Source organism: Centropristis striata, chromosome 20 (genome assembly GCF_030273125.1).
Source record: "Centropristis striata isolate RG_2023a ecotype Rhode Island chromosome 20, C.striata_1.0, whole genome shotgun sequence".
Taxonomy (NCBI): Eukaryota; Metazoa; Chordata; class Actinopteri; order Perciformes; family Serranidae; genus Centropristis; species Centropristis striata.
The window spans coordinates 16,162,612-16,182,284 of NC_081536.1; the positions used below are offsets into that span (position 1 = coordinate 16,162,612).

General features: G+C 39.2%; 1 protein-coding gene across 1 annotated transcript in view; it reads left to right on the forward strand.

Moving 5' to 3' along the window:
* Positions 1-19,673, forward strand: part of sh3pxd2ab (SH3 and PX domains 2Ab) — a 58,160-nt gene that overhangs the window by 15,715 nt on the left and 22,772 nt on the right. Inside the window, exons 4-7 of the mRNA XM_059359881.1 lie at positions 800-876; positions 2,037-2,128; positions 10,395-10,426; positions 19,394-19,522. Coding sequence (XP_059215864.1) covers positions 800-876; positions 2,037-2,128; positions 10,395-10,426; positions 19,394-19,522 — 330 coding nt within the window. The remainder of the gene's footprint in view (positions 1-799; positions 877-2,036; positions 2,129-10,394; positions 10,427-19,393; positions 19,523-19,673) is intronic.

The window sequence follows — 19,673 nt, forward strand, 5'->3', positions numbered from 1 at the left end:
CTCCATAGAATGGCCCACCACATTGCATTGTTTTATTTACTGCCATACTCCACCCAGACTAAATCAATTTGTGGTCTGCCATGGCAGTAGGAGGCTAGCAGAGAGGGATTTGTCTAATCTGATAAACTCATTGTGGGCCAGAGCAGTGAAGAGATCCTTTGTTAGACAAGCTGTACTGCTCAAGTCTGACCAGTGCTGTTTTGATCTCTCTGTAAGCCCAAAATGGGCAACATGCAGCAAAAAGTGTGCACAATTTCAGTATTTAGTGGGTTTCATGCATTTAGACACTGATATTAGCAGGCAGCCTCCTAAGAGTTATAAAGAGAAGATGATTAAGTTTTTACATCTGTTCTCATTCATTTATGGATTAAAAGGCCCTTTGAAGTTTGCCTGTGTTAGAAGAAAGCTTGTATGAGTGATGTAGCAGAGATGTGCCTGTATGTTTCTTGGAAATGAGTCATTCAGCTTGAAATGAGCATAAAAATTACTAATCAACTTAAGAAATATTAGTTCGCTGACATTAAAACCACAAATGGTCGATGAAATGACTCTTGGCAGACCCAAGACACAAAGGAAATAAGGGCTAAAAGGGAAATGATAAGTAAAATTGTGATTTTAGAAACGGTTACATCTTAGCACAGTCTGGACCCACTCGCCTCACATGTTTGACGTGTTGATGATTTTATAAATGCATTGCAAATAGCAGGCCATTTAATAACTACATTGGATCATCTGGAATTTTAAGTCTGTCTTTGGAGATGTATGTATGTATCACTGACAGTGTTTTGTTTTTCTTCAGGTAAAGTCTTGTTTCGCCGAAGTCACATAAGAGATGTAGCCGTCAAAAGGCTGAAGCACCTGGACAATTACTGCAAAGTAAGATAGAAGCTTTATGTCTCGTAATGTCCCCTTTGAGGCCGTATTGTCACTGTAGTCCCTTTTCAACTGCAGGACTAGGAACCCTTTAAGGAAGTCATTGCATTTTGACTGCAGGGACAAGGATCTAAATTAAGTTCCAGGGCCCTTTTAACCTCCAAAATAAGCTCTGGCCAAGAGGTAGTACTTTCTGAAAGTAAAGGAACTTTTGGGGTTGCATTTAAATTTGCCTAATCTTCACAAGTTATTAGGCTGCTATGAAAATGCAGAAACAATGGGCTGAAGAAACTTTTAGTTCATTGAAAAGTAGCCTTGGGACTAAAATTACCTGTAGCTTCTTGGTAGAAACACAGCTTTTGTCTGCTGTTAACACAAGGCATCTTCATGGAGAGTAAATGTTGACTATTGTTGGATGTTGGTTGGAAGAGCTTTTTATCTATGTCAGTGCTCTTTTCCCTGAACATTTGCCACAACGTTTTCAAGGCAGGCCTCAACATTTATCTCCCCCACCAGCCTCAACAGGAAAGCAACGTCTCTATCTGCACTGGTCATTTCCTGTCACCAATGTAAATAGGCAGCCTATAAAGGAAACGAAGGAAACGGGGGCACACAGGGGTAAGACAGAATACAAAGAATAAGAATGAATCAGCAGACCTAACGTGTGGAAGCGACTGCAGATGGCTACCTGACCCTCTTGTAATCATTAGTCAGAGGAGGGAATGTGGGGCAGGTGCTTTGCCAAGTGTGGCAGCACTTTTCATTTAGAGGAACTAAGCGAGATTTGCTGTGAAGGCAAGAAGCTTAAAGATTTATTTTTAATATTGTTCCTTTAAGGATGTCTTTCTCGTTGAAGTGCAGTGGGCTGAAGTATCGCATGTCTAATATATATGCAGTTGAGACAGGCATTTGTTATACTACATCACCTCTGTGCGCTTTCCTTTGTTTTAACCCTCACTCCGGACTCAGGGCCTTCTTCCTTCCCCTCCACACCCTCCACATCTCCGCCTGCTCTTCTCATCTGGCTGACTGTACAATGACTAAGTGTTATAAACTAGTTACTCATTGCCAGTCAAACAAATCGGCAGCATTTTTAACAATACCTGTGACCTTGTTAAACCAGTTCTCAACCAGTAGTTTACGCCCTCCTTTCTCACTCACAGGCCCTGATGAAGCTTCCCACCCACATTTCCCAAAGTGAGGAGGTCCTGAAGTTCTTTGAGACCAAGTCAGAGGACCTCAACCCTCCCACAGAGTGAGTAACTATTACTACATACTTTAGAAATCATAAGCTATCATTAAGCATTAGCATCCTCTCTGTTTTAGATACCAAACATTGCCCTCTGGTGGGTTATAAACACACTCTATGTGGTTCAGCAGCTGTGACAGATGACCCATCTTGATCCAGAGGCTCTGCCCTGTCTCAGAGATGATTGATGGGTTGAGAGGCACTGTGTTTAATTATTAATAATGATTTCTGGGAGGTGACACCTGATCCCCAAAACAAATGCGTACGGATCAGCAGTGTCATGAGAGTGCAGCTGAGTTCAAGTCTTAGAGCAGATAAGGCTCTCAGGGTAGTAATTTGTCATACTCAGTTCAAAGTCAGAGTGGGAGTGATTATAGACAGACTGGCTGCAAGATCACTTTTTTTTAAAAATGCTTTTCTTTCCTTTTGGGTTATGCTCAATTTGAGTATATCTCTGTCACAGTATTCTTTCTCATTAAGATGTGAATTTTAACTCATCAAATATTGTTCATACACTTCTCAACACAGTCAAGGAGAAAAATGTGTGAGAATAACCTCTTGAGTGGTCTCTCCACCAGCACCAGACACACCACCTCTCACCCACACCGCTCATTCATGTTAATCCCACTTCAAAGCGAGATCCTCCTCCAGTCTTGGAGGATCTCAACTTAAATTGAGACCTTGAGGTCTAAAAGCCATGCCACCCAAGTGCTCATTTCATCTCTGCAGGATCTGGACCGACTGACTTTCAGGGTTTTATTCTTTTGTTCCACAAGTTTGCAATATATGCAAAAAAGTTAATCTTCTGATGCCCTAAAATTACAAAGTGTGAGTTATGTTGAAGAAACATTTGTTGTTTTTGTTAAACTGTTAAAGGTCGGGAAAATGATTGTTTAGAACCATAAGGTTTGATAAATAAAAGTGACTTGGAGAGATATTTCATTGCATTTGGGCCAAAATGAGGAATGATATTTTAGTAAATGTAGTGGATTGGTCAAGTTGATCATTGTGGATGTTATTATAACCATAATTGTTTTTCCATATATTGTCATGAAAAGACCCAAATGCTTCCTGTAAGTAAACTGCTTGATTCCTATAATTGAATTATTTGAAAAGCCTTTTGATCCATATAAGAAGTTGATCATTTAGTTGTGATCAATATTAGCAGTTTTCCACTGTCATTTGAAAACAGGATGAAGAAAAATTGCTTTTCTGCTTGGGTGATTGTGATAAAATATTTTCTTCTTCAGCTGACTCAGTGACAGGACAGTGACATTTTCTCCACTATGAAACATGATTCAGCTACATTTTACTGGTAATTCTTTCACTATCAGCAGCAGCAGGGAGGCAATGTTTTTTGTCAAGTCCTCATCTGCTACTGCCATCTAGTGGTCAATATACGTCACTGCACTGATTAAATTAAAATTAATGGATGTGATGTTTCTCCATCACAAGAGGGAGCCATGCAACAGGCTTGGAAAATGTAAGGTGATTTCTGACAAACGGCAGAGATAGAGGTTGCATTCATATGTGTGTGTGCTGTTATATGAAAAGGATGACAATAATAATGCAGACAGAAAAGGGCAAGTAGAAATTGGAAGAAAAAGTAGAGGTTAGAAAAAAAAACTTGCTGTACTTTTAATGGTAATAAGCATTTTTTTTAGATTTACATTAATACAAATATAGATAGTGAGTGGCTTTAGGGATCCATGTAGAAGGTTGTTAGTTAGAAGTAAGTGGAAATTGTCTTCTCTTGAGATAAAATGCTTAAATAACTTAGCCACTGCAGTGAGTGGTTTTAAATCTTTCTGATGGAGTGATACTTATACTTCTAGTCACGTGTATGCATTTGCAACAGCTCATTCAAATAATGATATCCTCTCTTAAGGTAGTTTCAAAGGCCAGAAGGCTGAAAGCTATTGCATATTACACAAGAAAAAGGGAACTTTTGAAGAAACTTAGTGGCAAATTAAGAACAATAGACACTGTAATACATTTAAATGATAGAAAGATGTTTTTTATAGTCTTACAAATCATTTTACATCCTGGGGTACTGATTGGCACCTCAAATTACTGTTAATGGGAGAACATGCTGAGATTATTTAATTATAGAGTATAGATTTCCTTTATGATAACGGATGCCACTGGCAAGATATAAAATTAAAATACAAAGTTTTAGTCATCAGTCCCTCTTTCAGCACTGCAAAGTTAAGTTTGACAATTATGCACATTTGAAACTGGCATTGGTGTCGTTTGCATCAAGGTAAGGTCAGTTTGCTTTAAGGTGTTTTGCTGAGATAATACATGCTGTCAATGCCAGCCCATGTTTTTACTTGATCACTGAAAAATATATTTTATTGCTCTATCTGCAATGTGACTTTGCTTTGTACTTTACTTCACTGGTAGTTTACTTCACTAGAGTGAGTGAAAAGTAAGTCACACTTTTCTAATCCCCATGGGGAAATGTGTCCTTTACATTTGATCCATTCTCACTATTTAGGAACAGCGTGCAGCCGCAGTGCAGCACCTCAAAACCATCAGCAGCTCTGAGGCCAGCACCTTGGTCAAGGACAATGGCCTCATTATGATAATTCTAGTCAACGAATGCACATATCCATAATATCCGCAGCATCATACCAAACCTGACCAGCTCATCTTTATTTATTCATCTGTTTATACTTCGTTGACATGATTAAGTGGCCTTTAGCTTCATATTTTAGCTTTTAGTTGCATTGGTTGGTTTGTTCTGTAATGGATTTAGGCTCTACATATACAGTATATTGAGACTTTGGAGTTTGCAACACAACAAACTCCAAAGTCTCAGTATACTGAGACCAATGGGCCCAACCATTCCAAGTTTTATTCACCAAATTCTCTAGTGCTCAAGTTTACAATCCTGAAGTTTTCAGTTTTGTTTCCTTTGGCAGCACCTGTGGTGTAATTGGATCTTACTTGACACTACACAACAAATCAGTATGCAGGATGAGAAATAACCTTAATGCTGTGTGACTTTGTAGATCAAAACACCACATCATTACATTCAAGGGGTCAAAGGACTTGTTTATGTTTCAGTGGCAACATGAAGTCGAAGAAATATGGCCTTTTTTTGGTCATCATATTAAAATGAAGTAGGGAGAAGGATATGTGATCATGCAATATGCATGGTTCTTTAGAATAAAATCAGTTAATTTAGTAAAAACTGTAAATAGTTAATCTTGTATTCAAAGCTGTTAAACAGAAATTTGCAGTAAAGACTGTCCTGTCTGAGCAAAGCTGTGTGTCACAAGATCAATGAAGAAAATAAGTCCTGCTTCTGTAGCTTCTGTTCAGAAATTGTGATAATGCTTTATTCACATTCATCCAGATGTGCATGCATTATGATGCAACTCCCTGCACATGCATGTAAACACATGTGATATTCATGCTGACTTACACTTACACACACACTAATTTCATGGAGATTTAAGGTAGCTTTGCTTAAAACTGGTACATGGTTAACCGCAATGGCGACCAAAAAACGGGTCCCAAGTCCTACCTTATTTTAACCTAACCAGAAACCAAATCTTAATGACCTTGTGGCAACCCGCTTCTTGTCCCTAAATGGGAGTCCCCACATTGTGAATGTGTAAACATTTGATTGGCACAATTACACAATTATGCATTTTATATAAGAGACGATAATGTTGTTTTAAAGCCATTTCTTTATGGCCTGAAGCTTAATTTTACATCAGTGTTTCGCCACAAGGGAAGTTATTAGTGGTTGATATGTGGTCAGTCTAACATTCTTTTGGACTGACATCATCGGTATACTCATGACCAAGCTTTGCTGGAGATTTGGGCCTGTTTGCTTGAGTTTTATCGTTCTTGTGTGTGTATTTGTGCTTTTGTGAGGATTTATATGAGCAGCATCATTGCCTTTCTTAAAGTGATAGTTTGGATTTTTTAAAGTGGGGTTGCAGGAGGTACTTTTCCGTGATACGTATGTTGTCTACAGTAGATGATGGTCGGTGCGTCCCCAATTTGGAGAAGCAGGTCAGGGTACTGACACAGAAGCTAAACAATGTACTGCTGTGGACGGGGGCAGCAGCAAAACATATTAAGCCACTTAAAAAAGGCAATATCAGTTTGAGTGTACGCTATATTTACATTATTTTTTTGCTTTACCTTGCTGTCAGACAGCTCTTTCCAACAGGGAACTCAACCCATATTGTGTGCAAAGTCACACAATAACACAAAAAAAACTCCAAGATTGAGGCAGCAATACACCAGCAACCTCTGTGTTCTGCAAGGTAAAATTACTGTTTTTGTCAAAGGATTCTGGTGGTTTTGACCAGAGCTTAGAATGGCTTCAGTATCACTCACATATACTTGAAACAGTATATCTGTCTGACTGCAAGGTAAAGGGATGCAAGTATTCTAGCTATAGCATACACTTAAACTGAACTTGGTGGGCATTTTTTAAGTATCTTCAGTACATAATTGTTGTGTGCTCCTTTCCACAGAAATACATTGCTTAGCTTCCTTGTGTACTCCTGACACTGACTACACTGGCTGTGGATGGTTGAATAAATCTAAACTATCCCTTTAAGGATATACAAACACAAGCTACCAACAACACCCTTTCTGTGTGCAAATCAGACCTCTGCCTATAATCATAATGAGTTCATTGACGTCGACCTATTGACCCCTTTGCAGTAGGTCACTCCTGCAGAGGTTAATCTTAGGCCAGGCAGGAGTGTCTGTGTAATGTATACATGAAGCGGGGCAGGCACTTCAATCCTCAGACTTGGCTGAGAAATGTGAGCAAAGGACTAATGTCTCACACATTCCATTTCTAATAGGCCCACCTACTAAGAGTGAGCTGCAGTTATGTGCAAACAGATGGTTATTCTCAACTCAAGCTTAGGATGGACTCTCATGGGCTTGGATTTTTAATGACGTGTTCAGCCCATGCCTGTACTGTATGTGCATCTCCTGGCATGGGCGTGTGCATAATGAAACCAAAACTGTAAAGACATGTCCCAACTTCTGTGACTCTCTACTGGTTAAATAAAGGTTAAAAACGCACCCCTAAAGACGCAAGCACAAAGTCTTTAGTATTTAATAGTGTTTGGATATATTTTCGCTCCCCTTACCTTCCCCTCATTTATTAAATTTTACTGGTGATAGGAGGAGAGAGCTCAGAGCCAGAGTTGTGTGCTCAGCCTCCTCCAGGGAAGAATATTATTCCAGCTCTGTGCTCAGGGTCACAAGCTAGCAGGGCAGGTCAAGCATCCACTTTATCCCCATCATTTCTTTCCAAACCTCTACAGTATACGGATTCCCTCAGTTTCATCTCCACCCTACCAGATTTTGATAAAATAAACACTTAATGAAATACTGCAGAAATGTTTAACATCTATTACAATTAATGTGTCTCAAACACTGTCTTGACATGAACACTATCTGAAACCATTACCATAAACATACTGTAATTCATCCCCAAGTTTATGCTACATTACCTAAAGAAACACCACCACTCACCATGCTCAATTTTCCGCCCTGAAAAGCATCGGTTGACTATTCACAGTGTATATGATGCCTGTGTTGTTTTGATTTTAAAATACAAAACAGGTTTCCTCTGTTAAGGCTGACAGTTTAAATGCACAATATGTAATTTTCTGCTGCTTAGATTTTTTCAATCAAAACAATCATAAAAGAGGACATTTTGTGATGTAGTAAAGTAGCGTGGGATCATGGAAATTGTTGTCTGTACCAACATTTGTGTCAGCTTCTGAGCATTAATTTCCGGTGCAAGACATTTTTACCCAGAGCCGAATTATCTGCAGAAGTCTCCTCTTCTCCAAAACAAACAGACCCGATGATTAAAACCAGTGAAACACTGGATTAAGCAGTTCCACATTAAAAATCACTGTTCCTTTGACGTTGTTTGGTGGGTGTAGGATGTCTCTGAGGGGCTGTGAGTCAAGCTACTGCAGCTTGTTGGGATATGACACCATTGACAGGCAACCAAATAAAATGAACCATTTCCATTTTTCTGAAACTGAAGTACACAACTCAGAAAAATATATAAAACATAGGTCAAGTTGTTTTCAACATTTTAATACAGAAAAGTTACATATTTGACCTTTAAGGCCATCTCAGTGATACTTGTGCATCATCTGCTTAGACTGTGCTTATTTTTTTATAAACTACAAACCCATTTATGTTGGCTCGGCCTGAATGTTTAACATTGTTGCGTTTTCTGCCCATTATATTATACAAAGTTATGTCATTTATTTCCTCAGTATTAAATTGCTTGAAGATCCAGTACATTGTTTCTACGGTGTCACGATCCAATTGAATTTGTTGTTGTATTTCAAAATTAGGTAAGTAATGAAGCTGAACTGAGCTGTAAGCTTTTACATGTGTGATTGGAAAAATCTCATAACTCGGACTTGTTCATGCATCTGGAAACAGAGAAACCTTGTGCCAAAAATGACTTTATCTTAAGTAACAGAGGAATACAGTTATTGATAAAAAAAATGTTCTGATTAAGCAAGAGGTGTTGCTGAGCCTGAACAAGGGTAATCCTTCTGAGATGCTATCCAGACACTGACTTACAATTTTAATGTCATTTTACTTTTGTGTTACTGTCCTTAGCTTCTTTGTTGTGCAGTATAAAACACTTCATAAAAGTTAAAAAAATCTTGTTTTCTTGTTGTCTGGAATCACTGAAAAATAGAGTGCTGATGAGCAAGCTGTAACCTGGCAAATGTTGGACAAGGTTTATCCAAACATGCACTCATATCCATAACTGGCCATGGCTCCAGTCCTGCTGCTGGCCTCTCGAGAAAGAGCCAGGTGTCTGTTCCCATCTGCGTCAAACCTCAGCTTCCCCTCAGTGTGCTCTCTCTGCAGCTCAGTTGACTAAACGAGGACATGCAGTCAGCCAACAAGCGACAAACCACATATACATACAGACCAGAGATTGTATATAAAGATGGACGGTCTGAGGGCTAGTGAAACCAAAACATCATAAGCGCCACCTGGTGGCTGGCTGCAACATAAACCCCACCCCTTCCATGTTAGCGAATGGGACATGAGTAAAAACAAAAAGTAAACATATACACATCAAGATATTTTTTCTCAAAGACGTTTTCTGTCTTTTTAGATAGTTCTTATCACGCTGATGTATGTTTAACTGATTTTTCTGATATGTTTGGTTTAAATTAATTATGTAAGGCTTTAATAAGAGGGTGTAATGTCATGAATAAGCTCACATTGAGCCTATCTGGGATATTTTGCCTTCACTTTTGTACAGTGGGAGGAAGTAGAGATGAATTCTTTATGTAGCCCAGATTCAAAAACTTCAAAATGTTTCTGCATTTCCCTTGTTTAACCAAGTTGGGATTAAATAATTATGTGAAGTATCATCACTCATGTGCTGGCATTATAGTAATTGAAGCATGAGAATTCAAATTGAACTGACAGCACTTTAATGAATTAATTTAAATGTATTCATCCTGTGTGCATTGTACCATCGTTTGCTTTGTTTTTTTGCTACGGAATTACTGTTTTTTGTGAAAGTAAAGTAATAGCTTCATATTTTCTCTGTCTGAATAGCTCCAACAACAGTGACAAGTTTATGCAAATGATTTATTCCTGCTAAATAATAATAAACCAAATAAAAAATAAATACAAAAGCCCTCAGACAAGTACAGTAAATGTGCATGCAGTCAGTGACAAATTGGTGCTCTGTGACCCTGATGAGCGTGAAAGCACAGAGCGGGTTCATTGACACAAATGTTCATCCTTTCAGTGTTTTGTTATAGCCCTGGCTCTGGAACAGAAAGGCGCTTTCACAGCTCGACATGAATGGGACTTATCAAGGGGATATGATACTGTTGTCAAGTAAATAAATACTGTTCTGTTAAACAGATGCAGCTGCATGTCTGCTATTTGAACAGATTCATACACGCACATCAGTATATTGGCTGAAAGATCTGATGATTTGTTTTGTTACTGTCCTTCACACACTTGCTGTAATCGTCCACACACCCCCGTATGTTGTATCCCACCCTGTCTCCCTCCCTCTGGTAGTGGGTCAAGTTCTGCATGCATTCTCAGCGAGGGTTTGGCTGGTACTTGTGTGCCAACTGTATGCGGATGGTTCCATGCAGAGATTCAGCTGTAACCACTTACTGGTTTGATCAAGTTGTATTAATGCTCTGACCTCTCCGACAAACACACTCATACTGACCATGCTCCTCTGGTGTTGCTTTCTTTGCAGAGACTGTGGAGGCTCCGGCAAGCGAAAGTCAGGTAAGGTTCTGAAATCTTTTTGCTTCCGTCAGGAGAATCTGTGTAACAGTTATTTTATGCTTCACCCATTTGTATTAACTTTATAATGTTTACTAACTTATAGATTAAACAATTAATCAAGAAAAAGATTAGTCAGGCAGATTAATCAGTCATGAAAATAATTGTAACCTGCATTCTTTCTACTGACCAGCAGGGGGCAACTCCACTGGTTGAAAAAAGAAGTCTATTGTATAGACGTCTTTGAGAAAATTTCCCAGATTCTTACTTAATTTATTACCTCAGTAATCATTTTCCTCATGAATTTATGGTCTCAATCGCTATTTCAAGTTTTCTTCAATACAGCATGATGTTTATTTGGTAAATTTGGGTCTCATTTGTAGTAAAATACATGATAGAGGGTGTGCTTTTATGATTGACAAGTTCAACTGCATGTTTTTGTCTTTGGCCCTTTCATAGTGTTTTCTGTTCACCAAAGCTAATTGAAACATTTTGGTTGCCTAAAATGTGTGCCAAGAAAAACCCTGCTAGAGTATCCTCCCCAGCTTCACCCTCTTGTCCAAATTTGGTTACTTCTGGTTCCAAAAAAAACAAGAAGGCAACAGCCAGAACGCCAAACCCAAGGCTTCAAAACGGTAGTCCACAAACCAATAAGTGACGCAACGGTGGTCATATCCAATTCTTTTATTCAGGTTAAAGTTTCAGCCTGAGATTGGAATAAAAAAGGCAAAATCTCTGGATTTGCTGGATTGATTCTGATCCTTTTTTATCGACAATGTTATAGGAGTGCAATGCTTAATTGGTGGAGTTCTCTTTTGAGATTACACACTCTTCAAATTCACAACCTGGCTGACAACAGGTCAGTGATGAAATAGTTAAGAAAACAGTGTTATGTGGGAGAGACCACCTGTTTGTGCCTCTGTAAGTTTGACTCTGCCAGGGTTTGCTGTTGGCTTTATGTTTGTATGTGAGAGAAGACAGAAAGACTGAGTGACTCAGCTGAGCATGGGGATACAGGCGTAGGAGGCAGCAGGAAAAGCATGAGAGGGGTTTAGTGAACAGCTGTGTAAGTGTTGTGTATTTGTGTGCGCGTGCATGCATGCAGTCTCAGAATACCCACACGCATTACTAAATTACACACTAGCCCTGCAATCAGATGCAAAGTTGCTGTGGCCATCTTTCCTGCAATCTGCCACAGTTACATATGACATAGCTGGGCAATGAAAGTCTCAGTAAGTGACCTATAAGTTAATTTTCTGTGGGCGATGCACTCTGAGGAAAAGCTGTGCCAGAGTTGCCACCAAACGAAATAAGACCCCAACCTAATTTCATTATATGTTCCATGGTATTGAGGCTTTACGTAACAGGGAATTCCAGCAACATAGCGAAATGGAAAAATTGTCTTATTTCAGCTGTGTGTGTGTGTGTCAAGTAACCTACATTCAGTCTGTGCAAGATATTAGATTGGTTTCCAGTTATATTCATATCTGGTGCCTGGAAAGTTTGTCATATAGTGCCTGACATTTGCATGCACAGTTTCAGCTGTTTTATTCTGAATGGTTTGGTTTGATAGTAAATGTGTTATCTGCTATGTCGTTTCTAAGATGTACACAAATTTATGCATATAATAAATCATTCAATGGGATCAAGTTTACCAGTAAAAACAATAATAACACATTTTATGTCTGGTGCTCATGATGATTTATAATTCACAGTCTACATGGAGCACATACTGTACAAGCCCACCATACTTGATCTCTAAACCTTCACCATAGTCCCAGTGCTGGACATTAGCGGTTAACGCAGCTGAAAGATTGATCTTTCTCTTTTAAAGCAGGACAGCAGATAAAGTGCAGTGAGTCTGCGGTGAATTTGTGCTGTAGCTGCAGCTTATGGTTTCCATAATTACATGTTGCAGGTCTCCCATAACAGTTTACTGAGCCCCTGCCCCTAAACAGGAGAATGTAGGCATTTGCCACAAAACTGCTAGTAGCAAGAGATTTTGACTAGGAACTCTGGTTACCTGTCAAGCAAAAGTAATCCAATACTCATAATCATATTTGTCATCATGACGATATCGGACCATTTTTCATCCAAATCCTCCTAATTTTTCTCTTACAATTGTTCTGAAGAAAGATTCTACTGCTTCACACACACACACACACACACACACAAACACACACCTTTTTCCCATCTACCGTCGACTGTACAATCCAATAAATGCTAAAATGCCCAAATGAATCTTCAAAATGTTAATATATAAAACGGGCCTATACGGGTATCAATCGCTAATTATTGGATGGCATGGTTCTTAATTAGAATAGATGATATTAATTGAGGTATTGTAGAGGATATTGCTTTGTAAAATAATTAATTGAAATAAATAAATGCATTTACAAAACATGATATTTTAATTAAAAATCCCAACTTCATGCAACTCTATAATTGAAGAAATACAACAACTAATTATTTTGCACAAACATTTGGGTACGTTAGTGTACTTAGATTCTGTTTTTACCTAAAAACAAATCCCCAAAAAGAAGACATTAGTGAATGTCAGAATCTTTGTGGGTTTAAATTAAAAAAAATGTCATCAGTTTCATCACCATCATGGTTGTTTTTCTTTTCCATCGCACTCATCAAGAGTTTCCCTCAGGAAGAATAAGGTTGTATCTCATCTCATCTTATCATACTCTTTAGTACACTTCATCACTTCATCAGTGATTTCTCTTTTTTATAGGACTGATACTGATAGGTGATGGAGACCAGCGGGGGAAAAGTAATTTAAAAAGGAATTGTGTTATATACTTAGGGAATTCATCTCTCATATGTTTTCAGTAAGATTCTGGCCCATATCTCATTTATTATCCTCCAACTGTGACTCCAAGCAGTCTGCATTATTGACTCAGCATTGTAGCCAGGCTACAATCGTCACAAAGTTCAAAGAAAGACATACTATCTTCTGTCTAACACATAATGGAGTTGTCAGGATTGACTGCCGATACCCGGCTCGTCAGCATAAATCATTGTCAGATACCTGGGACTGATGAAAAGACATGCTGCCATAACCAAGCCCTAAAGGAAACTTCTTTTGACAAGATACCACGGTGATTAAATACATAATACTTTATCTAAACGCAGGAAAGAAAGACAAGGGGAACTTTTTCATGGGTAAAAGAAAAATCAGAATCAAATTAATTGTAGGATCTTAGGAGGTTCGGGAGATTGAAATCATCTTTAAAACATCAGTGATAATCTATTCATAAAGAAAGTGGGATGAGCAGAAGACAAAAATTGAGTAGGAGAGAAAAAGAAATGGAGCACTCAGGGGTGTAGTGCATGTGAAAAGCAGCTGGAGAGGAACGGAGGTTTACGTGGCAAGTGGAAACCATTTCAGTGTTGCGCATGGACTGAGGGAGTGTGTTTATGTGCGCAGACTTGCTGTCTTTATTTGAGCTGCGGGTCTCTGGGGGCCTGGAGGGTGTGTGCATGTGTGCACAAGGTAGTGTCTATGGGGGTGTTTACATGCCGTGCGTGGGTATGTGCACGCTGGTTGGGAGTGAAAGGGTTAATCTGTTCATGAGTTAGATGGCGGGGCGGGTCAAGAAGTCTGCGTGTTTGTTTGTGTTTGCAGATGGATAAGATTTTAAACTGGCATAGGAAATCATTAAGGCAAATGAGCTCTTCCAAATCACTTTAACAACTGTGCTGTGTTTCAGCAGCTTCTTTCTCAATGAACAGCCCCCGCTTGTCTGCACAATGAGCCTCACAGTAGCTGAAAGATTAATTTTGTGGGTTAAACCGGGTTTAAATCAAGTGTTGCGTTTTGCTTTTTTAAAAGTCATAAATATTGCTGTTCATCTCAACCATGCAGCTTTAAGATCAGTGTAAAAATGTTTCTTTATTTCCCCCCAAGTTACATCCTAACTCCGGCAGGGTCAGAGCTCCACCCCCTCCGGCAGAGAGCAGATCCAATACAGGCCTCTCTGTTTCTGATAAGTGACCATTTGTCACAGTGGACTCCCACCCTAGAGGCAACACTTAAGCTTTTGGCTCAAAACATTATGTTCAAGCCAGAAATTGTTCTGTAATGATTAAGATCAGGCATGTTTATTTATTTATTTGTGATGTTGTATACAGCCAGTGAAAGTTACATTGTCCTTCAATGCACTTGGTTTTGCTTCACATACTACTTGTCAAGTGGTAAAGACATCAGATTTTCTACCGGAAAACCTGGTTTCTTACCTTTAGTGGCGCTATGGAGTGATGTTTTTACAAGTGGATCACTCTTTTACTATCACCATCAACTGTAACTTGGGTGCATGTGCATAAAGATACACGCGCACGCCGGTAAGGTCACTACACATCACTGACTGACGTAACAAAATGGTGATTGAGCTCATGGCCCACTGATGAAAACTCTTGCATTTTCAGAATCACGTAGCAAGTAGTTACTTGAACAGTTACTACAACTGAACAACAAAATAAAAGAGCGACGACTACAGATGGTGAAACTTAAAACGAGTTAGAGTGAAAATGATACAAAAAGAAACTTGCAGTAATTGCTTCTCGCCATAGGTGTCACCAAAGACAACAAAAACGATTTCTTCGAAGTTGTAACTTTAATCTAATGTCTAACAAAGGCAGCAAAGGAGATTGCTCACGAGCAAACATGAATGTTAACAAGGTTTCAAATTGTTCCGGACCTTTGCTGCATTTCAAAATGTTCTTTCTATTTAATGCAGCTTTTGTAATACCTTTTATTTTGACTTCCATAACATTTACACTTTCATCTTGACCTAAAATACTCCAAGAATCATCAGATCAAGTGAAGATGATTAAGATATTCAGCCGTTTTTAACAGGCCTGTGAAGGCTGTCTCACTGTAAGATGATATTGCTGAGTGTTTCTGTACTATTTGTTTGTGGTCTGCCCCTTCTCCCCCAGGGCCACATACTGATTCAATGACATGAGTACATCTGTACTACATTGAACAGCAGTCCTGTGTCCTTTTCTAATCCAACTGCACATCTGCTGCTGATGAGCCAAACAAAGGCATTACACTTTGCCAAATTTTACTCCTCTCAACCCAGAACTGTGCTCATAAAGTTACCCCAGGGTTCACAATATGGCACTGAGAAATAAAGGCCAGTGCCAACTAAGCTATCAACCAGAGTGCTTGATCCTGAAAAATCTCTCACGAAGAAAAATACTTTGGTATAAATGGGCAGACTAAACTCACTGTTTTCCTCCTCTTGGTGATGAATTATTGCAAAGTTCCCAACTGTCATCATCTTTGGATGGAGCTGATGATGGGTGAGTGGGGGTGGGGGTGGGGGTTGGATAGAGTTAGGACATTTGGGAGTGCAAGGGTGGGAGCAGGAAGCACATGTATAAATCTGAGTGAGGAGAGATATAAACACAGAGAGTGGTTAATAGGGTTATCTGGAGGAAGCCAAGGAAATACTTTTCTTTTCAAACTTTAGATCTGTGTTGTGCTTACACATACTTTATAAAACACATATAAACACACACATGCACACTCTATAATGGTTCCCGAACTTTTTTGAATACTTAATAGCAATTTAACTATCAACATAAAGGTAACTTTGGCTTTTGGTTTGTATTTGTACAACTACTGCTTGGAATGGCACTTAAGCTTCGAGCTAACATTTTTAACCATTTATCCATTGCTTTTAGTTATTTCTCAGGTTTAGAGGTTAAGAATCGGGCTTGTAACTGGAGAGTCGCTGGTTCGAATCCCGGTACTGACAGGTCTAGGACTGACGTGCCCTTGAGCAAGGCACCTAACCCCCCTGCACATCTCCCCGGGCGCAGTAGTGTGCTGCCCACTGCTCCTTGCATGGTGTGTTCACTTGTGTGTAAAAAAAAAAGGATGGGTTAAATGCAGAGGTTGAATTTCCCCATTGTGGGATTAATAAAGTAATCTTCTTCTTCTTCTTCTTCTTCTTCTTCTTCTTCTTCTTCTTCTTCTTCTCTTTTAGTGAACTATTTATTTATTATTATGAGACAATACCTGCTATTTTTTGTGGTTGGATATCACTCTTCTATAACACTGAAAACTATGTGAAATCACCTTTCTTCAGGAATTGACTTATTGAAGGAATGTGATTTTACTGGGCTATTAATGCATTTCATTAAAACTTTGATTTGTATACGCTAATATATGTCGCTCGTTTTACGTTATTTATGTTATAGCTCTCTTCACAGTTCATTTGAAATGAGACGTATCTTATCCAAGACTGTTTCCCCTCTTGTTTCTCACACATGTTCCTTCTTGTCCTGGCTCTGTCTTCATGCTGTTGCAAAACATTTCATTTCCTGAATGAAGCTGAAATATTAGCTTTTGTTTTTCAGGCCTATTGACTTTGCTGACAACGTCTTTACTCACTCACTCAGTTCACTCAGCAGCAGTTAATTTTGTGTTGTAAAAACCTCCGTCCACATAATTTTACATAGATTACGGTTTTATGAGATCATGACCTGCTGATTTTTATGTCCATCTGTCTTGGAATTATATTGTCTGCAAGTGTTTTCTTTTTCCTTTTTTTTTTTTGATAGGACAATGTCCAGGATAGCACATTTATTTCCACTTGGGTTTCCAACAGATCTTTATTTTTTTCAATGTCAGATTAAGTATTAATATGCAAAGGCACAAGATATATTCACAGTTTTAAGTAGAGGGAAAATAACTGATCATGAAAAAAAAATAAAGGTAAAGGAACTGCACACTAGTAAATCTGTAAATTTGGCACAAACAAAATCAAAGTGATGGCTCGAAACTTGATTTACACATCAAATTCAACAAACAAAAGTTGGAATATTGAAAAAAAAAAGCTGTAACCAGAAAGCTTTCCACTTGACTTTACATGCAGATTAACATATCTATCCTAAAGGAAAGTAGATGATTGTCATAGAGTCAATAAGTACTGACAGTAATTTCAAGTCTTCACTTTCATCACTGGTAAAAAGTCATGTAATAGTTACAGCAAAACATGTTCGAGTCAGTTCTCTTATGTCCTTGTTGAGCTGTCATTATTATTGATCGTCTTTAATTGATCTGTGAGTTGAAAAGAACCACTCAACCACACGTTTCCAAGAATAGTGTCAAAACAAATATCAGTTGGCTGTAACTAAAGTAATTGCTGTCATATTATACTTTGAAGAACAACGAGGCACTACCCAGAATTTCAATAATACGTTCTTTCCAGTGTTTCTGCACCCAATTTTGTGGTTTGACAAAACATCTTGCACAAATAACGTGGAGCTTTATAAACCACAGCCCGACCACAGTAATCCAGTGTCAGACTCTTTGGCAGTTTTAGTATTTGAGACGTTAATGGTGCTGAGTTCATCTTCATAAGTTACGAGCTATTTGACATTTAAATTTCGTTCCCAATTTGACTGAAAAATATTATCCTGAGAGAAAAATGTTAATCTTCAGTCTGAAGGACTGTCGCCAGGTCAGCTCTCTCTTTGGAAAAATGACAGCCTAATCCAAATTGTCTCAATCATTCTTATCTAAGCCTCAAAAAACTTCCATCTATTGCACTGAATTGTTCTTATTTTCCATCCTCCTGATTAAACAAGTTCCTCTTTCCAGAAAAAAAAATCCAGTGGGTTATTTCTTCTTCTTGAGATATTATTGTGCTGGAAATATTTGTTGATTATGTGAGTCAAGAGCCCACATATCCAATTTTATACACTGCAGTAACTGATTGCAGCATGTGACCATAAATAGAGATTGTGATCTGTACTGTGTTACTTATTTAAACACACCATAAAAGTACATTGTGCATTATTAGTGTAAACAGATAGAATCTAAAGTGTGCAGACGGTAGCTCCCTCCTGTCTGGAGCTTTGAACTCAGTGGTCAGCCGAAGCTCTTGTTAATGTGTGAAGTGAATGTCAGCTGTGGTCGTGTCTGGATTCCAGCTGACGCTTGTTAGATCTGCTTTAGGTCATTCAGCTATGCTTGTTTTAAGGATACTTCGCGATTAAGGCTTCAGCCGGGCTCAGTTGATGGAGTATTACTCATGTGGGGCAAAATGTTGTAGATGTTTGTAATTTCTCAAACATTATACATATTCCCACATAAAATCGTATTTTCCTGTCTTTAACAAGGCATTCCTTTCACTTAGTTCCAGTGACCTAACTCTCAAGTTGTGGACGTGACCAAGTTATGAAAGCAGGCTCGAACTGTGAAAAAAACTAAGTCACTGTTGGTGTTTATATGGTTAACTCAGTGAAGTAGAGAAAGGAAGATTTCCATTGGCTGCGCTGCACGCTGTAGTCAGAGCTCTAGTGTTTCATGGAGACAGAGGGCCATCCCTCTGAGCACAGCTCCAGCCCCTTCATCTGGTTCTATTTAAGGCCTCTAGTACCGACTCTTATGATTGGCGTACACAACCCCCTACTCTTCCTTCAGCTCCAGCCCCAACTGAGGAGAAGGAGGCTTTTTAGCAGATGGTTTATTTTCCAAGGGAAACCATTTCTTTCTCCCACTCTACTGTCCTGTCCTCAGCTGGCTTTAGCTCACTTTTCTATCACTACTACTTCTCTTCCTGCTTTCTCACTGCTGCTCCTCTTTCCACTGTGTTAATGTGCCTACCTGCATCTACTGAACCGGTCCCAGCTCTCAACAATCAGGATGAGGCCTCTTCAGTAACACAGAATGGATTTTCTGCACTTGACTGCTTAATCCTTCACTTTTTGGAGGGAGATTCATTTTGTAGACTTTCAGCATCTCCGTTGCCCTTGTTGTTGGGCTGGAGGGGGATGCAGCTCTATGGCTAGACTCTCAGGAAGATGCACTGAGCCCTGTGATTATTGTGATTGGCTGAGCTCTACAGACAAAGTGGCCTATGGCACAACGGGTGCCCGGCAGTCGTTCTCGTGGACCTATGGCTGGCAGCTGGCTGACAGCATGTTTTTTTCCATCAACCCCAGGTCTGGATGCTTCGGATCCCATGCTCCTGGAACAGTATGTGGTGGTGGCCAATTACGAGAAGCAAGAGCCTGCAGAAATCGGCCTTCAAGCAGGGGAGGTGGTCGACGTCATTGAGAAGAGCGAGAGTGGTGAGTCATCAAAACAAAAACACAACTGAACAGAGACATGTTGTGCAAGAAAAGGCAGCATGCATGTTGTGTGCATGTCAGACACAAACAAACTCTTTCATGATTGACTCCATAGTGCCTCAAACATGCTGCCCTTTCCAACCCTCTCACC